Genomic DNA, 21,643 nt, shown 5'->3' on the forward strand with positions numbered 1-21,643 from the left:
ACGAAAAATAACTGTGGACTACTGATACGAAACTTTATTATCAAAAACAAAACAATTTTAATTACAAAACAAACTAAAGTAACCAAATTTCCCGCAATGGCAATCGAGGATGGCCTGATCCAACAAGCAAACAACATTTTGCATCCGCCTGCACCATCGGCTTCTCCCATCAAGGAAATCAAATGGGCAAGTCTAAAAAGCCTGATGACCGTTTCAGGGACAATAATTGCCGTAAGTATGAACACAAACATGTCATCATGTCAACTAAAAAAAAATATTGTCTCGCATTTGAAAAGTTGGACTTATTAGTATTGTAAATGACATATCTTATGTATTTTTTACTTTTTTAAATTGCAAGTCTAAATAGCACACCTATGTCATGTGACAGGCAGACCTGCTCTTAGGGCAGGTATGCTTGCCACATGGCACCTGTGCCTTTTTTGGGGATGCCAGAGGGTGTCAAAGTGACACCCCCTGCACCCTTCTGAATTCTTTAATTACCGATTCGGTAAATACCAAATCGATAATGCCTAATCATTCCTATGGGCTTCAAAGCCCATAGGAATGAATGGGCATTACCTATTCGGTATTTACCGATTCGGTATGTAAAGAATTGTTTAGGATTCGGTACGAATACAGATGTTGGGACCTACATACCATTTACCGATTTTTAAATACCAAATCGGTATTATTCGGTATTTCAAAATAGGTAAATGGGATTTACCTACATCGTGCCCTTAGTAACTTCACTAACAAGCTCAAAAAAGGTTGCATTATACACTCTTTCACACTATGTAGAAAGTAAGAGTTTTGGGAAATATAATAGGCCAGTGCTTTGGGGTATACTACAAATTCAAGTACTCTCCACAAAGCCTTTTTTTACAAAAAAATATGCAATATGGTAGAAAGGATGTTCATTTGGGTCGTGAAATCTAATACATTATATTGCCAGTCATACAACGCACTACTACTATGTGTTTTTACTGTCACTATTTTATAGAATTGCTCTTTTTGGGTTTACCAAAAGAACGCAAAGACTGTCTTTACATCAATGCCTCACCCTCAGTCACCCTCACTCACCCTAAACACCCCACCCTCACTCTCCCTCAACACCTCACCCTCAACAATTCACCCTTAATGCCTCACTCACCCTCGAACTCACTCACTATCAATCACCCTCAACACCTCCTCCTCACTCACCCTCAATCACCCTCACTAGCCCTCAACACCTCACACTCAAAAACTCTACACTTCTCCCTCAACTACTCACTCACCCTCACTCTCACTCAACACCTCAACACCTCAGCCTCACCCTCAACATCAATCACTCACCCTCACTCACCCTCATCCTTACTCACCCTCAACTTCTCACCCTCACTCACCCTCAACACCTCACCCTCACTCACCCTCAACACCTCACCCTCAACAATTCCCCCTTAATGCCTCACTCACCCTCAATCTCACTCACCCTCAATCACCCTCAACACCTCCCACTCACTCACCCTCACTCACCCTCACTAGCCCTCAACACCTCCCCCTCAAAAAGTCTACACTTCTCCCTCAACTCCTCAGTCACCCTCACTCTCACTCAACACCTCAACACCTCAGCCTCACCCTCAACAACTCACCCTCACTCAATCACCCTTACTCACCCACACTCACACTCATCCTTACTCACCCTCAACTTTTCACCCTCAATCTCTCACCCTCAACACTCCCTCACTCTCACTCACCCTAAACACCTCACCCTAACTCAGCCTCACTCACACTCACCCTCACGTAACACCTCATCCTCACTCATCCTCACTCACCCTCAACCCCACCCTCACTCACCCTAACCCTCACTCACCCTCAACACCTCACCCTCAATCACTCACCCTCACCCTCACCCTCACTCATGTCATCATATGTACGAAAAAAAGGCATACTTGCCTTACACACACAGTACACCCAAGCAGCGGTGTACGCACTACCAATCCTTCTGTTATGCCACATCTTGCAGCTTAGATTCCTTCGCTCTTTCTTCTAACTCTCCACGTTTCTGCCTGTTTCACTCTCTCTTCCAACTCTCAACCCCCTCTCCATTTACTTACACAAATCTCGCAGATACCACTAGCAGCGGTGCACGCACTACCAATCCTTCTGTTATGCCACATCTCGCAGCTTAGATTCCTTCGCTCTTTCTTCTAACTCTCCACGTTTCTGACTGTTTCACTCTCTCTTTCAACTCTCAAACCCCTCTCCATTTACTTACACAAATCTCGCAGATACCCCAAGCAGCGGTGCACGCACTACCAATCCTTCTGTTATGACACATCTCGCAGCTTAGATTCCTTCGCTCTTTCTTCTAACTCTCCACGTTTCTGCCTGTTTCACTCTCTCTTCCAACTCTCACCCCCCGCTCAATTTACTTACACAAATCTCGCAGATACCACAAGCAGCGGTGCACGCACTACCAATCCTTCTGTTATGCCACATCTCGCAGCTTAGCTTCCTTCGCTCTTTCTTCTAACTCTACACGTTTCTGCCTGTTTCACTCTCTCTTTTAACTCTCACCCCCCTCTCCATTTACTTACACAAATCTCGCAGATACCCCAAGTAGCGGTGCACGAACTACCAATCCTTCGGTTATGCCACATCTCGCAGCTTAGATTCCTTCGCTCTTTCTTCTAACTCTCCACGTTTCTGCCTGTTTCACTCTCTCTTCCAACTCTCACCCCCCTCTCCATTTACTTACACAAATCTCGCAGATACCCCAAGCAGCGGTGCACGCACTACCAATCCTTCCGTTATGCCAGATCTCACAATCTTCCATCACACATGGAGCTGGTACAGCACAGGCAACGGCAATGCAAGCTTCACTCAAACACGGAGCAGGAACAGCACAGGCAACAGCAGTGCAAGCTTCCCTTACACATGGAACAGGTACAGCACCGACAGCAGCAGTGCAATCTTCCCTCACACATAGATCAGGTACAGCACAGGCGGCAGCAGTGCAAGCTTCCCTCACACACAGAGCAGGTACAGCACAGGCAGCAGCAGTGCAAGCTTCCCTCACACATAGATCAGGTACAGCACAGGCGGCAGCAGTGCAAGCTTCCCTTACACATGCAACAGGTACAGCACCGACAGCAGCAGTGCAAGCTTCCATCACACACGGAGCAGGTATAGCACAGGCAACGGCAATGCAAGCTTCACTCAAACACGGAGCAGGTACAGCACAGGCAACAGCAGTGCAAGCTTCCCTTACACATGGAACAGGTACAGCACCGACAGCAGCAGTGCAAGCTTCCCTCACACATACATCAGGTACAGCACAGGCAGCAGCAGTGCAAGCTTCCATCACACACGGAGCAGGTACAGCACAGGCAACGGCAATGCAAGCTTCACTCAAACACGGAGCAGGTACAGCACAGCCAACAGCAGTGCAAGCTTCCCTTACACATGGAACAGGTACAGCACCGACAGCAGCAGTGCAAGCTTCCCTCACACATAGATCAGGTACAGCACAGGCGGCAGCAGTGCAAGCTTCCCTCACACACGGAGCAGGTACAGCACAGCCAACAGCAGTGCAATCTTCCCTTACACATGGAACAGGTACAGCACCAACAGCAGCAGTGCAAGCTTCCCTCACACACAGATCAGGTACACCACAGGCAGCAGCAGTGCAAGCTTCCCTCACACATAGATCAGGTACAGCACAGGCAGCAGCAGTGCAAGCTTCCCTTACACATGGAACAGGTACACCACCGACAGCAGCAGTGCAAGCTTCCCTCACACACCGTCACACACCCTCAGCTTCACACACCCTCACTCACCCTCACACACACACACACACACACACATACAACAACAAAAAGAAGAATAGAAATAAACTATCCTAATCCACACTCTAACTCCTAGATTGAAATCCTGAGTCCTAATTCACCCTACAAATACACTCTTTCACTCTATGTAGAAAGTACGCGTTTTGAAAACTATAATATGCCAGCGCTTTGCTGTATACTACAAATACAAGTACTCTCTACAAAGCCATTTTTTGCAATAAATATTGCTATCATTTAGGAAGGATGTTCATTTGGGTCGCTAAATATAATACATTATATGGCCATTCATACAACGCACTAATAATATGTGTTTTTACAGTCACTATTTTATACAATGCTTACTTTTTCTTTAGGAAGAGAACGCAAACACTGTGTTTACCTCAATGCCTCACCCTTAGTCACCCTCACTCATCCTCAAAACGTCACCCTGACTCACCCTCAACACCTCACCCTCAACACTTCAGCCTCAACGCCTCACTCACCCTCAATCTCACTCACCCTCAATCACACTAAACTCCTCACCCTAACTCACCCTCACTAGCCATCAACACCTCCCCCTCAAAAACTTTACCCTTCTCCCTCAACTCCTCAGTCAACCTCACTCTCACTCAACACCTCAGCCTCACCCTCAGCCTCACCCTCACTCACCCTCAACACCTCACCCTCACTCAATCACTCACCCTCACTCACCCACACTCCCCCTCATCCTTACTCACCCTCAACTTCTCAACATCAATCACCCTCAATCTCTCACCCTCAACTCCTCACCCTAAATGACACTCACTCAGCCTCACTCACACTCACCCTCATCCTTACTCACCCTCAACTTCTCACCCTCACTCACCTTCAATCTCTCACCCTCACCCTCTCACCCTCACTCACCCTCACTCACCCTCACTTACATTCACCCTCACACTCACGTAACACCTCATCCTCACTCACCCTCACTCACCATCAACTCCTCACCCTCACTCACTATCAACACCTCACACTCAATAACTCACCCTCACCCTCACTCATGTCATCATGTCTACTTAAAAAATGCATAGTTGACTTACACACACATTACACCTTTAGTAACTTCAATAACTAACTCAAAAAAATTAGAATTATACACTCTTCACACATAGTAGCAAGTATGACTTTTGAAAACTATAAGATGGCAGTGCTTTGGTGTATACTACAAACACAAGTACTCTCTACAAAGCCATTTTTTCAAATAAACAATTCAATCTTTTAGAAAGGATGTTCATTTGGGTCGTTAAATGTGATACATTATATTGCCTTTCATACAAGGCACTAGTAATATGTGTTTTTACAGTCACTATTTAATAGAATGCTTTCTTTTTGTGTAGGAAGAGGATGCAAAGACTGTGTTTATCAATGGGCAAGATACCCCACTCAAATCGATTACAATAAAAGATGCAACTGATGATATAAAAGTGACACTGTGGAGAGAAGCGTCACTATTTAAAATACATCTTGGGAAATATGTTACCCTGACTCACGTCACTGTACATGAATTCAATTGCCAAAAAATATTGAATACAACGCGCCATAGCAAAATGGAGGTAAGCACAACAAACAAAACTTTTGTCAATTATCTCTTCTCAGCCACTCTTGGACTTTCACCCAGTCTTGCCCTTTCACCCACTCTGCCCCTTGCACCCACTCTGGACCTTTTACATTTCACCCACTTGGGACCTTTCACCCACTCGGGAGCTTTCACCCACTCGGGAACTTTCACCCACTCGGGACCTTTCAACAACTCTGGCCCTTTCACACACTCTAGGCCTATCACCCACTCTAGACTTATCACCCACTCTAGACTTATCACCCACTCTAGACTTATCACCCACTCTAGACCTATCACCCACTCTCGACCTATCACCCACTCAAACCCTATCAACAACAGGGACCCTTTCACCTACTCAGTCCATTTCACCCAATGTGGCACTTTCAACAACTCTGTTCCTTTCACCCACTATAGGCCTTACACAAAACATAAAGTATACAAATTTAAAAACTAATTGTTGCTTTTGTTTTCTCTCAACAGGTAACAGCCCCACCAGAGGAAAAGATGGACATTCTAATTTATGGTGTGGAAAGCTCTACAGAGCAAAATAGTATTATCACAATAAAAGTGACAAACACAGACGAATATCAATCTATGCCCATCGAAAACCAGATCTTAATTAAATGGTTTATGTTAGATGAGGAAGTTGACAACATCGGAGATGCCCTTGTCCATTTTTTGCCACAAACTTTTGAAGTTGTCTTTTGTAATGGCCAAATCATAAAGATTCTGCAAGAAAAAGACGATGCAATATGTTCTGACTAAATTTTGCATGTTGCCAGGATATCTTATTTTTGTACAAAGTTAAACAATAAATATTTGTTTTTTTTTAAAATAAATAAAAAAGTGTGGGATACAAATTTTACAACTTCTATGGTATTTTTTGCTATACAAAAGGCAAATTATAAGTAATACACTCAATTTATACAACATAGTCACACCCACATACAACATTCAGCCTATCCATTTGACATGACAAACACATATACAAAATACACATACTTTGTAGCTTGCACGCACTACAGTAGTATGTATGAATGAGACTGTTGTTGTGCTAAATACGCCTGTGCTGGTGCCGAGTTATGCTGTGTTGTTGCTCAATGTTACTGTGGGGGGGCCGAATGATAAGGTGGTATTGCTGCGTGTTGCATTGGTGGACATCACAAATTAGGTTGTTGTGAGAATTGCAACTGTTGTTCGGATGAGTTATGCTGTGGTGGTAATAGTTGAACACTAACAAACCACAACTCATCATCAACACATCACAACAACAGCATTAGGAAGCACCACACTAACATCACTCATCAACACACCAACATCACTCTACACCACCACAACAGCATCATTCTACAACAACAACATACAAAAACACAAACACACTTCACATTAAAATAACTATTCACACATGCAAAACACTCACATTTGCCAATCACACCCTCACTCACACTCACTCAGCCTCAACTCATCACCCACCCTCAATTACACTCACTCACCCTCAACACCTCACCCTCACTCTCCCTCAACACCTCACCCTCACTCACCCTCAACACATCACCATCACCCTCACCCACCTTCAATCACCATCAACACCTCACCCTCACTCACCCTCACTCACCCTCAACACCGCACCCTCAAACTCTCAATCACCCTCACTCTCAACACCTCTCCCTCACTCACCCTCAACGCCTCAACCTCACTCACCTTCAGCCCCTCACCACCTCACCCTCAATCACCGTCATCCTCACTCACACTCAAGACTTCATCCTCACTCACCCTCAACACATCTGCCTCAATTACCCTCAACCACACTTACCCCCAACACACTATCACACTAAAACAACACACAAACACTTACCACCACTGCACCACTTCACTCACCCTCAACACCTCACCCTTAAACTCTCACTCAAACTCACTCTCACTCATCCTCAATAACATACAACACCTCAACCACACTCAGCCTCAAATCCTCAATAACACTCAGCCCCTCACCCTCACTCACCCTCAACACCTCACCCTCAATTACACTCAACACCTCACCCTCACTCACCCTCACTCATCCTCACTCACCCTCACTCACCGTCAACACACTATCACACTACAACAACAAACAAATACTTACCAACACAGCAACACTTCACTCACCCTCAACACCTCACCCTTAACTCCTCACTCACCCTCAATCTCACTCATCATCAATCACCCTCAACACCTCTCCCTCAACACCTCACTGTCATACTCACTCACCCTCAAAACATCACCCTCATTCACCCTCACTCACCGTCAACACACTATCACACTACAACTACAAACAAACACTTTTCGCCACAGCAACACTTGACTCACCCTAAACACCTCACCCTTAACTCCTCACTCACACTCACTCTCACTCATCCTCAATCACCCTCAACACCTCACCCTCACTCACCCTCAACGCCTCACCCACACTCACCCTCACACCCTCATCCTCAGCACCTCACTCTCTCTCACCTTCAACGCCTCACCCTCAACGCCTCACCCACACTCACCCTCAGCTCCTCACCCTCAGCCTCAACACCTCACCCTCACTCACCCACAACGCCTCACCCTCAGTCAACCTCAACACATCACTCACCCTCACTCTCACTCATCCTCAATCACACTCAACACCTCACCCTCAACACCTCACTCACCCTCAGCCCCTCACCCTCACTCACCCTCAACTCCTCACCCTCACTCATCCTCACTCACCCTCAACACCTCCCCCTCATTCTCACTCACTCTCACCCTCTCACCCTCATACTCACTCACCCTCAACACACTATCACACTACAACCACACACAAACACTTACCACCACAACACCACTTCAATCACGATCAACATCTCCCCCTCAACCCCTTACTTACCCTCACTCTCACTCATCCTCAATCACCCTCAACACCTCACCCTCACTCACCCTCAACGCCTCACTCACCCTCATAGCCTCACCCACCCTCAACGCCTCACACTGACTCACCCTCAATCTCACTCACCCTCAACGCCTCACCCTCACTCACCCTCAACACCTCACCCTCACTCACCCTCAACACCTCACCCTCACTCACCCTCAACACACTATCACACTACAACCACACAAAAAAACAATTACCACCACAGCACCACTCATCACCACTGCAGCAATCAAAGGTCATACAATAACAACATGTACGCTTTTAACAGTCACACACACAACAACAGCTATCAATGGCCACTTTCACCAGGCATACACACACAACAGTCATCAGTACTGCAGTATTATGTCTAAATGAGACTGTGGGTGTGCAAAATACGGATGTGGAAGTGCAGAGTGATGCAGTGTTGTTGCTCAATGGTACTGTGGGGCTGCAGAAAGATAAAGTGGTATTGCTGCATGTTGCATTCGTGGACATCAGTGATGCCATTGTTGGGAGAACTGCAACTGTTGTGGTGCTGAGTTATGCTGTGGTGGTAATTATTAAACACCATCACAACACCACTCATCACTAGCACAGAACAACACATCACAACTACAGCATTACTAAGCACCACACACTCACATGCCCACACGCTCACACACCCCCACCCTCACACACATCCACACTCACACACTCACACATCCTCGCACACCCACTCACATTCTCAATAAGCCTCATAGCCTCACGCTCGCCAACAATCACTCACTCTCACCCTCACACCGTCACCCTCACACCATCATCCACTCACCCTCAACACCTCACCCTCACTCACCATCAACACACTATCACACTACAACCACACACAAACACTTACCACCACAGCACCACTCATTACCACTACAGCATTACTCAGCAGACAAACGACATACAATCCAAACATGTGCGCTTTTAACAGGCACACACACTAATAGCTAGCAATGGACACTTTCACAAGGCGTACACACACAACAGTCATCAGTGCATCCTTTCACCATGCATACACCCACACAAACAGCCATCAATCCACGCTTTCAACAGTCACACACACCACCAGCCTGAAGTGCACGCTTTAGAACAACTTTTTGTACGTTGCACACACAATTACAGCTATACAAGCATGCTTTGGTGCTGTACAGTACTGCAGTTCTATGTCTAAATGAGACTGGGGGAGTTCTAAATACGGCTCTAGTGGCAATGAGTGATGATCTCATGTTGCTCAATTGTAGTGTGGGGTTGCAGAATGTTAATAATGTGCTATTGCTGCCGAAATGGACATAAGGGATGCCGTGCAAGAGAAAATTACTACACACAAGGAAAGTGCGACCGAAAAACACGTACGGCAAAACGAAACTCAATCCATGCCAAAGAATAAAACTAAATAGCAGCCATTGATAAAATACTAAACACACTCTAATGAGAGGAGCCAGACAGAAAATACATGCGAGCAAAGCAAGACCGAAAACAATAATTACATTAACATCAATAAAAGGAAATGCATAAACAAAAGTATAAGAACTCACAAAGGCACTTTTTCATAATATGCAAATAAAATTGTCATTACCTGTCGATCGTAGCAGCTCATTCCCTGAAATGTAGAAAATATTTAAAAAAAACACAAAAAAGAGAACATACACAGTGCATACATAATACTTTTAACTACAACAAGCAACTAACAAAATAAATGAATAGCGGCGAAACAAGTCACATACCGGTACAAATGACACAAGCAAAAGCTAAGTCAGAGGAAAAATAAACATCACAGTGCCACCTCAGGCGAAACGGAACTACTGAAACTACATACCAGGAAGACACTAGCAAAGATTACTCAATGCATCCCGAAGAATCAACTTAAACACGAGCCAACATTCGCATAAAGATCAAGAAAAATTCAAAACACAAGGAAAGTGAGCGAGAAATAACAACGGACGCAATTTCAAAGACATAACACATACAAAAATAAACATTGCTTTATGTAACATTTCGAAAAAAAACAATTTTTCAAACATATATCTTTTAGAACAGTACTAAAGAATATTGTAACTCAAAACTTGATAATACACAAGGCGCAATACAAATAAAACACTCATACATCCTAATAAAACATTATTAATAATACGTAATTACACACACGTATTAATACATTCAAATTCATGTACTCAATGTTAATAAATGTACATCTTACCAGTCAGACGACGCAGCAACAAACACGGAGGAATAACACACCTTTACCGCACGAACATTCACATCAATGTAGAAAACGCCCCGTTGACGCACGTCAAATGCAACGCTACGTCACACAACGTAGAGCTGCGATTGGCTAAAAATTACGTAACGCTCATAATTACATCACCATCAATTAAAAAATAGAACGCTAACATCCCTTACGTAACAAACGTAAAGGGAATACATTGCGTAATACCCTTTACTAGAACAGAAATAAAACACATTTTAAGTACATACACTAAATAATTTTACAAACGTATACACAAGCCAAGTGCGACCAAAAAACACGTACGGCAAAACGGAACTCAATCCATGGCAACAAATACACCGAAATAGCAGCCATTGATAAAATAAAAAAAAAACTCTAATGCAAGAAGCCAGGCAGAAAGTAAATGCGAGCAGAGAGACCTAAAACAATAATTACATTAGCTTTACAATAAGCAAATGCATAAACAAAAGTATAAAAGTCACAAAGACACGCTTTAATATTATGCAAATTAATTTGTCATTACCTGTCGATCGTAGCAGCTCATTCCCTGAAATAAAGAAAATATAAAAAAGAAAACACACAAAGAGAACATACACAGTGCATACATAAAACTTTTCTCTACAACAATAAACAAACAAAAAACAAAGCTGTGCACGCACTACCAATCCTTCCGTTATGCCAGATCTCACAATCTTCCATCACACACGGAGCTGGTACAGCACAGGCAACGGCAATGCAAGCTTCACTCAAACACGGAGCAGGTACAGCACAGGCAACAGCAGTGCAAGCTTCCCTTACACATGGAACAGGTACAGCACCGACAGCAGCAGTGCAATCTTCCCTCACACATAGATCAGGTACAGCACAGGCGGCAGCAGTGCAAGCTTCCCTCACACACAGAGCAGGTACAGCACAGGCAGCAGCAGTGCAAGCTTCCCTCACACATAGATCAGGTACAGCACAGGCGGCAGCAGTGCAAGCTTCCCTTACACATGCAACAGGTACAGCACCGACAGCAGCAGTGCAAGCTTCCATCACACACGGAGCAGGTATAGCACAGGCAACGGCAATGCAAGCTTCACTCAAACACGGAGCAGGTACAGCACAGGCAACAGCAGTGCAAGCTTCCCTTACACATACATCAGGTACAGCACAGGCAGCAGCAGTGCAAGCTTCCATCACACACGGAGCAGGTACAGCACAGGCAACGGCAATGCAAGCTTCACTCAAACACGGAGCAGGTACAGCACAGCCAACAGCAGTGCAAGCTTCCCTTACACATGGAACAGGTACAGCACCGACAGCAGCAGTGCAAGCTTCCCTCACACATAGATCAGGTACAGCACAGGCGGCAGCAGTGCAAGCTTCCCTCACACACGGAGCAGGTACAGCACAGCACACCCTCAGACCCTCACCCTCAACACCTCACCCTCACTAACTTCACCCTCAACACCTCACCCACAATTCCACACCCTCACTCACCCTCACCATCACTCACCCTCACTCACACTCAACACATCACCCTCATCTACACTCAACATCACCATCACTCACCCTCAACATCTCATCCTTAACACCTCACTCACCCTCACTCATCCTCAACAACTCACACTCACTCACCCTTAACACCTCACCCTCACCCTCAATAACATTCAACACCTCACCCTCACCTTCACTCAACATCACCCTCACTCACCCTCAACGACTCACCCTCAGTTACACACACTAACCCTCAAAAACGCAACAGCACTCTGCCTCTCCATCATTCACACTCTATCCATCATTCACACACTATCCATCTTTCAGAAACTCTGCATCATTCATCCACTCACCATCATTCACCCAATCTCCATCATTCACCCAATCTCCATCATTCACCCAATCTCCATCATTCACCCAATCTCCATCATTCACCCAATCTCCATCATTCACCCAATCTCCATCATTCACCCAATCTCCATCATTCACCCAATCTCCATCATTCACCCAATCTCCATCATTCACCCAATCTCCAACATTCACCCAATCTCCATCATTCACCCACTCTGCAGCATTCACCCACTCTGCAGCATTCACCCACTCTGCAGCATTCACCCACTCTGCAGCATTCACCCACTCTGCAGCATTCACCCACTCTGCAGCATTCACCCACTCTGCAATTTTAGGAATGTTAGGCCATTTTCTTACACATAAAAAAATTTCAGGACGGAAAACAAGGGGGTCGACGGAGTACAGCATCAGATACGTTAGACACAAAAAAAACTTAACATAATTGACCTAAAAGGATGCAAGGATGTTAATCAGTCTTCGGGCCAAAAAGTAAATTTAATTCGTACGATATTACAACAATCTTACACAAAGGAAACAAATACAAATATGTGGCAGGAAGCGAGGACGAGGAGATACAAAGACACAAGTGAAACAGGCAACTTTTTCGTCGGGCAATAAACAAGCACTATTCATCCGGAGAATGGGACGGTTTAAAGACAGTAGTCAACAGTTACACAAAAAACCGGACGCATACAACAATAGCACTTCTTCTCACGGAATTCCGTCTAATATAAAGCAAATATGACGAAAAAAAAAATATTCGGAAACAGTCAAATTTTTCAGAGGGAAATAAACAAGAACGATTCATCCGGGAAATGGGACGCATTGAATACAATAGTCGACAGTTACACAAAAAGAGATACGCATAACACAATAGCATTTATCCAGACGGAATTAGTTCGAATAAAAAAAACATATTACGAACATAGGAATATTCAGTCACAAAAAGCTAACGAAAAATACATTACTTCACTGTACATGTCGTTCATACATTGCTAAGAATACTACAGTCAGCAAAAATACAAAGTTTCATTTCATACTTCAAGTACGTCAATAACAAATTATCCGACTACTTCAGCATCACACAAAAAGATAATCAAAACACAACTTACATCAATATATTAAAACACATTTAGCACTTCAAAATGAAACAAACACCTTTTGTATGTCAAATTACCAAAAAAAGGAAATTAATACATTACATTACAGTTTAACAAAACATATGCATTACATATCGCCAATAAAAAACACAACTTTATGTTACATTACAAACATTTACAAATATTACGAGCGAAATAAATACATTTAGCAAGTATTTAACTTTAACATAGTATATATACTACATTACATTACATTAAAAGAAACTTAGGATTACATTCTTACCTGTCAAACGACGCAGCAACACCACAGGAACAAGAACACGCCTTCCGCGCACCAACATTCTCGATCAATGGGGAATTCAACGGTTGACGTATGCAAATCGGAACGCTACGTCAAAAACGTCGCGCTCCGATTGGCTAGAAAAATACGTAAACAAAAAACACACACAACTCAAAAATAAACTAGACCGCTAAACATAGCAGACGTCGACGTGACGCTATACGTCGGCCATTTTTAAAAAAAATTAAAAAACAGACTCCACAAACACGTTACAAAAAAATAACACAGTTAGTACAATACATACACACGAAAATTACATACTAATATACACATAAGACAGAAGTAATACAAAGGGGACATGTGACACCTTTTGTTAAAAACAACACATTACTTAATTAATATTAACATATACACACACTCTTAACATCACCCTCACACAACAAAACTATCACACTCTTTCACACCCGCTCAGTAACGCTAAAACAACATCTCCCTCATACACCATCACACACCTTCAGCCTCACACACACTTACTCACCCTCACACTCACACACTCACACACTCTCTGACGCAAATAACTTCACTCATCCTCCCCCCCTCACACCCCCTAACACTCACCCACTCACACTCATCCCCTCTACATCACCCCTCACACACTCACACTCACTCCCTCAACACCCCACCCCCACCCCCCTCACACCCCCTCATTCACCCTCATTCACCCTAACACAGCCTCACACTCTCACACACCCTCTCACATACCCCTCACACATCCCATCAATCACGCTCTCACACAACACCTCACACACTCCCTCACTCACACTCTCACACACTCCCTCACTCACCCGCTCACACCCGCTCAGTCTCACCCTCACTCTCCCTTACACTCCCTTAACCCCTCAACATCACTCACTATGCCTCCCCTCCCATTACACTCACCCTCACCCCCTCACCCTCAAATCCCTCATACTAACACCCCTCATACACAACACCCTTAACACTATCAACACTCACCCACACACTCTCCCTCACCCCCCTCACCCACCCTCAACATCTCATCCTCACTCAGACTCAAACACTCACCCTCACTCACCCACAAACTCTCACCCTCACCCACACTCATCCTCACACTTACTCACCCTCACTCACCCTCACCCTCTCTCACCCTCACTCACCCTCGACACATCACCCTCAATAACCCTCACCCTCACTCACCCTCAACGCCTCGCCCTCAACCCCTCACCTTCAACACCTCACCCTCAACACCTCACTCACACTCACTCTCAATTATCCTCACTCTACAACTATCAACAACACTCACCCTCAACAGCTCACCCTCAACACCTCACCCTCAACACCTCACCCTCACTCACTCGCGCTCAATGCCTCACACTCAAACACTCAACCTCACTCACCTACCCTCAACGCCTCACCATCACTCACTCACCCTCAACATCTCACCCTCACTCACTCACCCTCACTCACCTTCAACGCCTACCCTTCAAATGCACACCCTCACTCACCCTCACTCACCCTCAACGCTTCACTCACACTCAACACCTCACCCTCAACACCTCACCCACCCTCACCCTCAGTCAGCCTGAACATCACTCACCCTCAACTCCTCACTCACCCTCAACACCTCACTCACCCTCAACACCTGACTCACCATCACTCACACTCATCCTCACTCACACTCAACACCTCACCCTCACTCACACTCAATCACTCTCACCCTCACTCACCCGCAACGCCTCGCCCTCAACGCCTCACCCTCAAATCCTCACTCACCCTCACTCTCACTCATCCTCAATCACCCTCAACATCACACACTCACTCACCCTCACTCACCCTCAACACCTCACCCTCACTCACTCACCCTCAACTCCTCACTCACCCTCACTCTCACTCATCCTCACTCAACCACCCTCAACTTCACTCACCCTCAACGCCTCACCCAACACCTCACCTTCACTCACCATCAACATCTCACCCTCACTCACCCACAAAACATCAGCCTCAACACCTCACCCTCAATCACTCACCCTCAACAATTCACCCACACTCACCCTCCCTCGCCCTCAATTCCTCACCCACACCCTCAACACTTCACCCTAAACACCTCACTCATCCTCAACGCCTCCCCCTCCCCCTCACTCACCCTCACCCTCACTCACCCTCAACACCTCACCATCACTAACACTCAACACCTCACCCTCACTAACTCACACTCAATCACCCTCAACACCTCACCCTCAACACCTCACCCTCAACACCTCACCCTCAACACCTCACCCTCAAAACCTCAACCTCAACACCTCACCCTCAACACCTCACCCTCACTCACTCTCACTCACCCTCACCCTCACTCACCCTCACTCACCCTCACTCACACTCACTCACACTCAGTCACCCTCACTCACACTCAGTCACCCTCACTCACCCTCAGTCACCCTCACTCACCCTCAACTCCTCACTCACCCTCACTCATCCTCACTCACCCTCAACACCTCACCCTCACCCTCACCCACCCTCAACCCCTCACCCTAACTCACAATAACCCTCCCTCACCCTCACCCTCACTCACTCTCACTCTCACTCACCCTCAACACCTCACTCACCCTCAACACCTCACTCACACTCAACTCCTCACTCACCCCCACCCTCACTCACCCTCAACACCTCACCCTCACACAGTGCAATAGGTCTCATAGGATTTTTAGTTACAGCTTTTACAATTGTTTATTGCTTTTTTGATTTGTAATTCTTTAGCATTGGCTACAAAAAAAAAAAAATGCAAAAGATTTACAACAAAAAACCCATAAACAATTCTAAATGCACTAACTCTAATGCTGCGAGACCTATTGCATTTTCAATGCTTGTTTATTCCATTCCTCTTCAAGGATCACAGGCAAGCGCAGTCAACAAGTTTCACCTAAACATTGTTGTGTAGTTGCTATAGTACCCATGCAGGACTTGTGCATTTGGATAACATAAACTGTGGGATTGGTGGCAGACTGGTTCCGTACAACCCCACCGAGAAATGTTAGCCTATTTGCATTTAGCTAGCTCACAGTGCCACTAGTGTCTCCTCTTATCAGGGATAGATTAGTTTCTGGCAACCTTGGAACATGACAACACTGATCCCTCAAGATCATGGAAACAATGTACTACTTTTCAATCAGTCACTCGTGCTCACTAAGTTTATCTCAGATATACCCAGAATAAACAGTTTGGGCATTTCAATAAGAGTTTATTGAACAGTTGTTATTCTCGTGTAAAATATATGAGCTGCAACGACCATTAGACAGTAGCAGAGATATATGATTAGCAGTACAGTGAATATAAAAGTATAGTACAGTTCTACCACCTTACAATAAGCATGAATACATATATGAATATAAAATGCATGATAAAAGTGCGTGTACTTCTACGAGGCCTATCTATATGTACCTAAGTGTACTTAGCATGTGAGTAGGTGTGAAGCCAAGAATCCCTCTAGGATTTAGTCGAACCCCATTATCTAAAGTGTGAGAATGTAGGAGCCCTTCTTGGTCTCGAGTTGGACACTCCGCAAGGGATGTTCAGACTACTGTCAGCTGGAGCGTCTGCATGCAGGAGCCTCAGCGTCTCTGGTCAGTGTGTCGCTGGGAAGTCTCGTTTCCCTCTAACCAACACTAACAAGAGTGCTATATTTATACAGAAAGTATCTAGGGCTCATTTGTCCCTTGTTTCTTGTATAAGCCATTGTTGGATTTGAGAATGACGTATGGGATGACCCGTGTATGTAGATATGGGGAGGACGGTGATGTAGCCCCAGCCTGGTTTCTAGGAACCCTTATGAATATTGATTCATACTGTGTAAGTCTATTGATGGAGTTTTAGGGCTCTATTGTTTAGGAGAAACCCTCCTTCTGCAACCAGGACTAGAACCAGGTAAAAGGTTCAATCCTAAAAAGGCTTGTTACAGTGTAGTGTAGGGGAGGTAACGTAGGTGAAGGGGTATGATGTTACCCAGGCCTTTATTCGGGTACCTATATGAGACATAACAACATAGGCTTCCTCAGGGCAATATTGTGTGAAACTGTGTTCTAATTACTTATTCTGAAAGGCACAGCGCCGCAATCTAGTACTGTGTTCTCAACTATACAACCAGTGTTAGTAGTTCTAAAGTAGATCTCAATAACGATTCAATCCTGGTACCATGAATCATTGGTTTCCGAGCAGAACGTTTCCAAATAATGCCATTTTCAGTGAAGTGGGTTTCCTGGACAGCAGTGTTGTGTTGCTTGTGTATTGCAAAAAGAGACACATTTTAACATATAAAAATAGTTTAGTTTTGCATGCAGGAAGGGTTGCAAACTTTTTTTTAGAAAAAAATACCAATTGTTTGTTTCTGTTTTGGACCAGCCAACTTGTAACATAGGTGAAAAAGTATTCAAGCAGAATGGTCAGGGTTCTTTTGTAAGATGGAAATGATCCTTCTGTTTGGTTTAATATTCATTCTGAAACGATTTCAACAGCTCTCAAATTCTTAGGGACTGATCTGTGCAGTAGTGGCTGCTACCGGACCCAGGTGGTGGTGCTGGTGTGGGGGGGCAGGGACGGCGGCGAAAAAATCTGAAATAAAACCACTTACCCAAGCTCCCCTGAGCCAATCACAATGCTGCAATGCATAGTTGTGATTGGTCTGAGTGCAGTGGTTTGCCATGGTAGGCTTTGCATGTTCATAACCAGGCTGTGTAATGCAGCCTGGTAGGGAAGATGCAAAGTGCGCCGGACTGTTGGGCCAGCCTAAGATGGCCTGCCAAGCAGATGTGCGCATTTAGGAAGTGTAAACCACCCCTCTCCCTGCTCTGGCCAGCCCCGCTTACCCCGAGAACCTCTCACTTCAATAGGAAAACTTAAATGATAATAACGATAATTTTCATTATTTTACTTTTACTTTTGTTTGGTTGGGCGACACTTCGCTGCCTTAGCGGAGTAGCCGCCACTGGTTTGTGAAAGTATCTAATGTTTTAGATTTAAGTTCCTTGAAGTGAATAATTAACTAATTTTACGGCTGTTCCTAATTATGTTAGGGGCCAGGACAGTCCAGGCAGGTAGAAATTGTCCAGGTGGCAACCAAAGCAGGTTAATAAGTGCAACAGAAGCTTCAAAAGGGCCCGACATGGATGTGTTTTGGGCTGGTTCTTAACATAGGGTAATTGGGTCCAGCAAGATTCGATTTCATCATCACTCCGATTGCTCATCAGTGGAGTAAAAAATGCAATTTAAATAGTACAATTACAAATTAACGACAGTCCAGAACTGGTTTCATTAAAATACTTGCCCTCTGTGAGGCTCGAACTCACGACCTTCAGATTATGAGACTGACGCGCTGCCTACTGCGCTAAGAAGGCTCTGGGCTACGCTCCTATGACTTTCCTTCAAGAGTCCGAAGCAGCTACGAGGGTGTAAGGTCTGTTTTTTATTTATATATATTTTTGATTGTGAACTCGTGCATCCTGGTATCAATGCCACTGCTGCTACGTCATACTCTTCCCAAGCCGCCCACCGACTATACGATCATAAAATATCACGGTTTTGCAGTGAGGCCGGACGGGATTAAAACAAACTCTGCAAACCCTGGCCCTGTCCAAGCAGGTCTGCTGGAACACTTGCCTTGATTTTTGACAGACACTGGAGCCGGAGTGATCATCGGATCTGCAGCTCCCTTTGTGACCACGGGGGGCGCAGTGAGCCGTGGACAGACTCGGGTGGGGGCGCTGCCCGGCTGCAGGGGTCACTGCCTGCCCTGGTGCAGACCACGTGCAGGTTTGTGCGCGCACTGCAGTCACACTGGTGCCGCTCAGCCTTGCACTCGTGGCTGCAGCCCTCCCCTGTCGCACGAGCAGGCGTGTTACACCAGCATTAATTGTGAGATGAGGGGCTTCTGTCACACCAGCATTAATGGTGAGATGCGGAGCATCTGGCACACCAGCATTAATGGTGAGCAGCAATTACACCAGCATTAATGGTGAGATGAGGAGCATGTTACACCAGCATTACTTTCTGAGAGGAGGAGCATCTGTTACACCAGCATTAATGCTGAGATGAGGAGCAGCAATTACACCAGCATTAATGCGGAGATGAGGAGCATCGCCTCGCGGTTCTCTTTGTTCGGTAACTTGACGCGATGAAGCCTCTCCAAGTTTCCATCAGCCTTTCTCTGTTTTAGCTTCTTCTTCCTATACATTCGGACAGTCTCTCTCCACTCCTGTCTCCCTTCACTCCTGTCTCCCTTCACCTGGACTACATTTTTTCCTAAAATGCAGACTATTCTCTATGTGTTTTGTTATTAAAGTGAAATGACTGAATTATTGGGGTGAAATGCTGCACGAGGAGTGCATAAAAAAGATCTACGAGCAGCAGTGCAGCCATCGGAGGTTTCATAGTGTAGTGGTTATCACGTCTGCTTTACACGCAGAAGGTCCTGGGTTCGATCCCCAGTGAAACCAAATAATATTTTTTGCAAATTGTATACATTTATAAATATAAAGCACAGAGTCGCTCACGATGCAAAATATATCACTAAAATACATCTGAAATAATAAAAGAATAAGTACATCGAACAACCATAAAGCAATGGAGCAGTCGGTCTTTCAAGGTGGAGGGTTGAGTGATGGGGTGGGGGGGGGGCCTTGATAGGTAACTCATCACTGAACACTTTTATATATATTTTAAAAAGTGTATATTTAATGAGTCTACAAATGTCCTTTGGAGTCGAGAGGTCAGGCCGGGGTCTTGGTGGGCCAGATGACCTAAGAGGCATTGGATTTTTTTTATTTTTATGAAAGAGGTGGGGGTGTTGTTTTATAATTTATTTGTAGAGCGCTTTGTATGAAGAAGCTTCATGCAAGGGTTGTCTGGAAACGTGAGGTAGATGGACAGGGCGCAGTCCAGAGGGGGTCGAATGATAAGGGTCTCCAACTCTCCACTGGTGCATCCCAAGAGGGATCAATAAAGGAGAGAATCTTTTTTAGAATATGAAGGAGGGTAGATCTGTAGGAGGCCGAATTCTTGGACTGGGCTTGCAGAGGCTGGATGCTGTCTGAAAGAACTCCTTCCTTCCCATAATATCTGTCCATAAACTCGTGTCCCAATCTGCTACAGAGGAGGCCGAGGCCTTTAACATCTCATTTGTGGTTGGGGGCATCTTCAGGAAGATGTTGGCAGTCTATCTTCCAATCGTGGTGAGAGCTCTAAGGACCTCATTTATGAGAAGTGACGCATCGCTGCGTGAAAGCAGTGATGCGTCACTACTCAGTGCGTCCCCCTTGCGACATGATGGATGCGTCATATTTACAGTATGACGCATCATGGCGCAAGGAGTTACAGATACGTCAGTATTTCTGACGTATCTGTAGGTGCAAAAGTGACACATTGATGGAATGTGTCACAAAAGTGATGCAACTCCAGCAAAGGCGTAAGACTGATGCAGGCACATTGACATGGGGCAAGCCCCATGTCAATGTGCCTGCATCAGTCTTACGCCTGCTGTGAGGCAAGCGTAAGATATTGACGCATTTGCGTCCTAGAAGTGACGCAGTGAAATCTCATAGATTTCACTGCGTCACTTCTACGAGGCTCACTTGCGTCAGAACGCCCACCCTGCATACATTATACCTGTCGCAGGTATAATGTAGCGCAGGGGTTTACAAAGTGATGCATCTACCTAGACGCGTCACTTTGTAAATATGACGCAGCATGGCGCATGTTTTATCCTGCTGGTGTGTCACAAAAAGTGACGCACCAGCGGAGCAAAAGTGACACAAGGCCTCATAAATAAGCCCCTAAAGGTCTTGTGGTCTGATTGGGAGACT

At 45.2% G+C, this 21,643-nt stretch overlaps 1 protein-coding gene and 2 non-coding genes across 3 annotated transcripts; 2 read left to right on the top strand and 1 right to left on the bottom strand.

The window, feature by feature from the left end:
• Positions 1-96: 96 nt before the first annotated feature.
• On the top strand, positions 97-6,315 carry LOC144803655 (uncharacterized). The gene is made up of 3 exons (XM_078671872.1): positions 97-231; positions 5,183-5,398; positions 5,884-6,315. Exons 1-3 carry the CDS (start codon positions 97-99, stop codon positions 6,166-6,168), a joined length of 636 nt encoding a protein of 211 aa, XP_078527998.1. The 3' UTR covers positions 6,169-6,315.
• A 12,792-nt stretch (positions 6,316-19,107) lies between these two features.
• TRNAM-CAU (transfer RNA methionine (anticodon CAU)) lies at positions 19,108-19,180 on the bottom strand. The gene has a single exon. It is a non-coding gene; the product is annotated as a tRNA-Met (tRNA).
• A 1,025-nt stretch (positions 19,181-20,205) lies between these two features.
• On the top strand, positions 20,206-20,278 carry TRNAV-UAC (transfer RNA valine (anticodon UAC)). Its single transcript has one exon. It is a non-coding gene; the product is annotated as a tRNA-Val (tRNA).
• Positions 20,279-21,643: the final 1,365 nt, after the last annotated feature.

The sequence above is a fragment of the Lissotriton helveticus genome, chromosome 1_2, assembly GCF_964261635.1.
Source record: "Lissotriton helveticus chromosome 1_2, aLisHel1.1, whole genome shotgun sequence".
In the NCBI taxonomy this organism is placed as follows: Eukaryota; Metazoa; Chordata; class Amphibia; order Caudata; family Salamandridae; genus Lissotriton; species Lissotriton helveticus.

Coding starts and splice junctions, on each gene's coding strand:
- LOC144803655 (XM_078671872.1), top strand. CDS start 97: ATGGCAATCGAGGATGGCCTGATCCAACAAGCAAACAACATTTTGCAT. Junction 232..5,182: donor TTTCAGGGACAATAATTGCC/GTAAGTATGAAC, acceptor CTTTTTGTGTAG/GAAGAGGATGCAAAGACTGT. Junction 5,399..5,883: donor CGCGCCATAGCAAAATGGAG/GTAAGCACAACA, acceptor TTCTCTCAACAG/GTAACAGCCCCACCAGAGGA.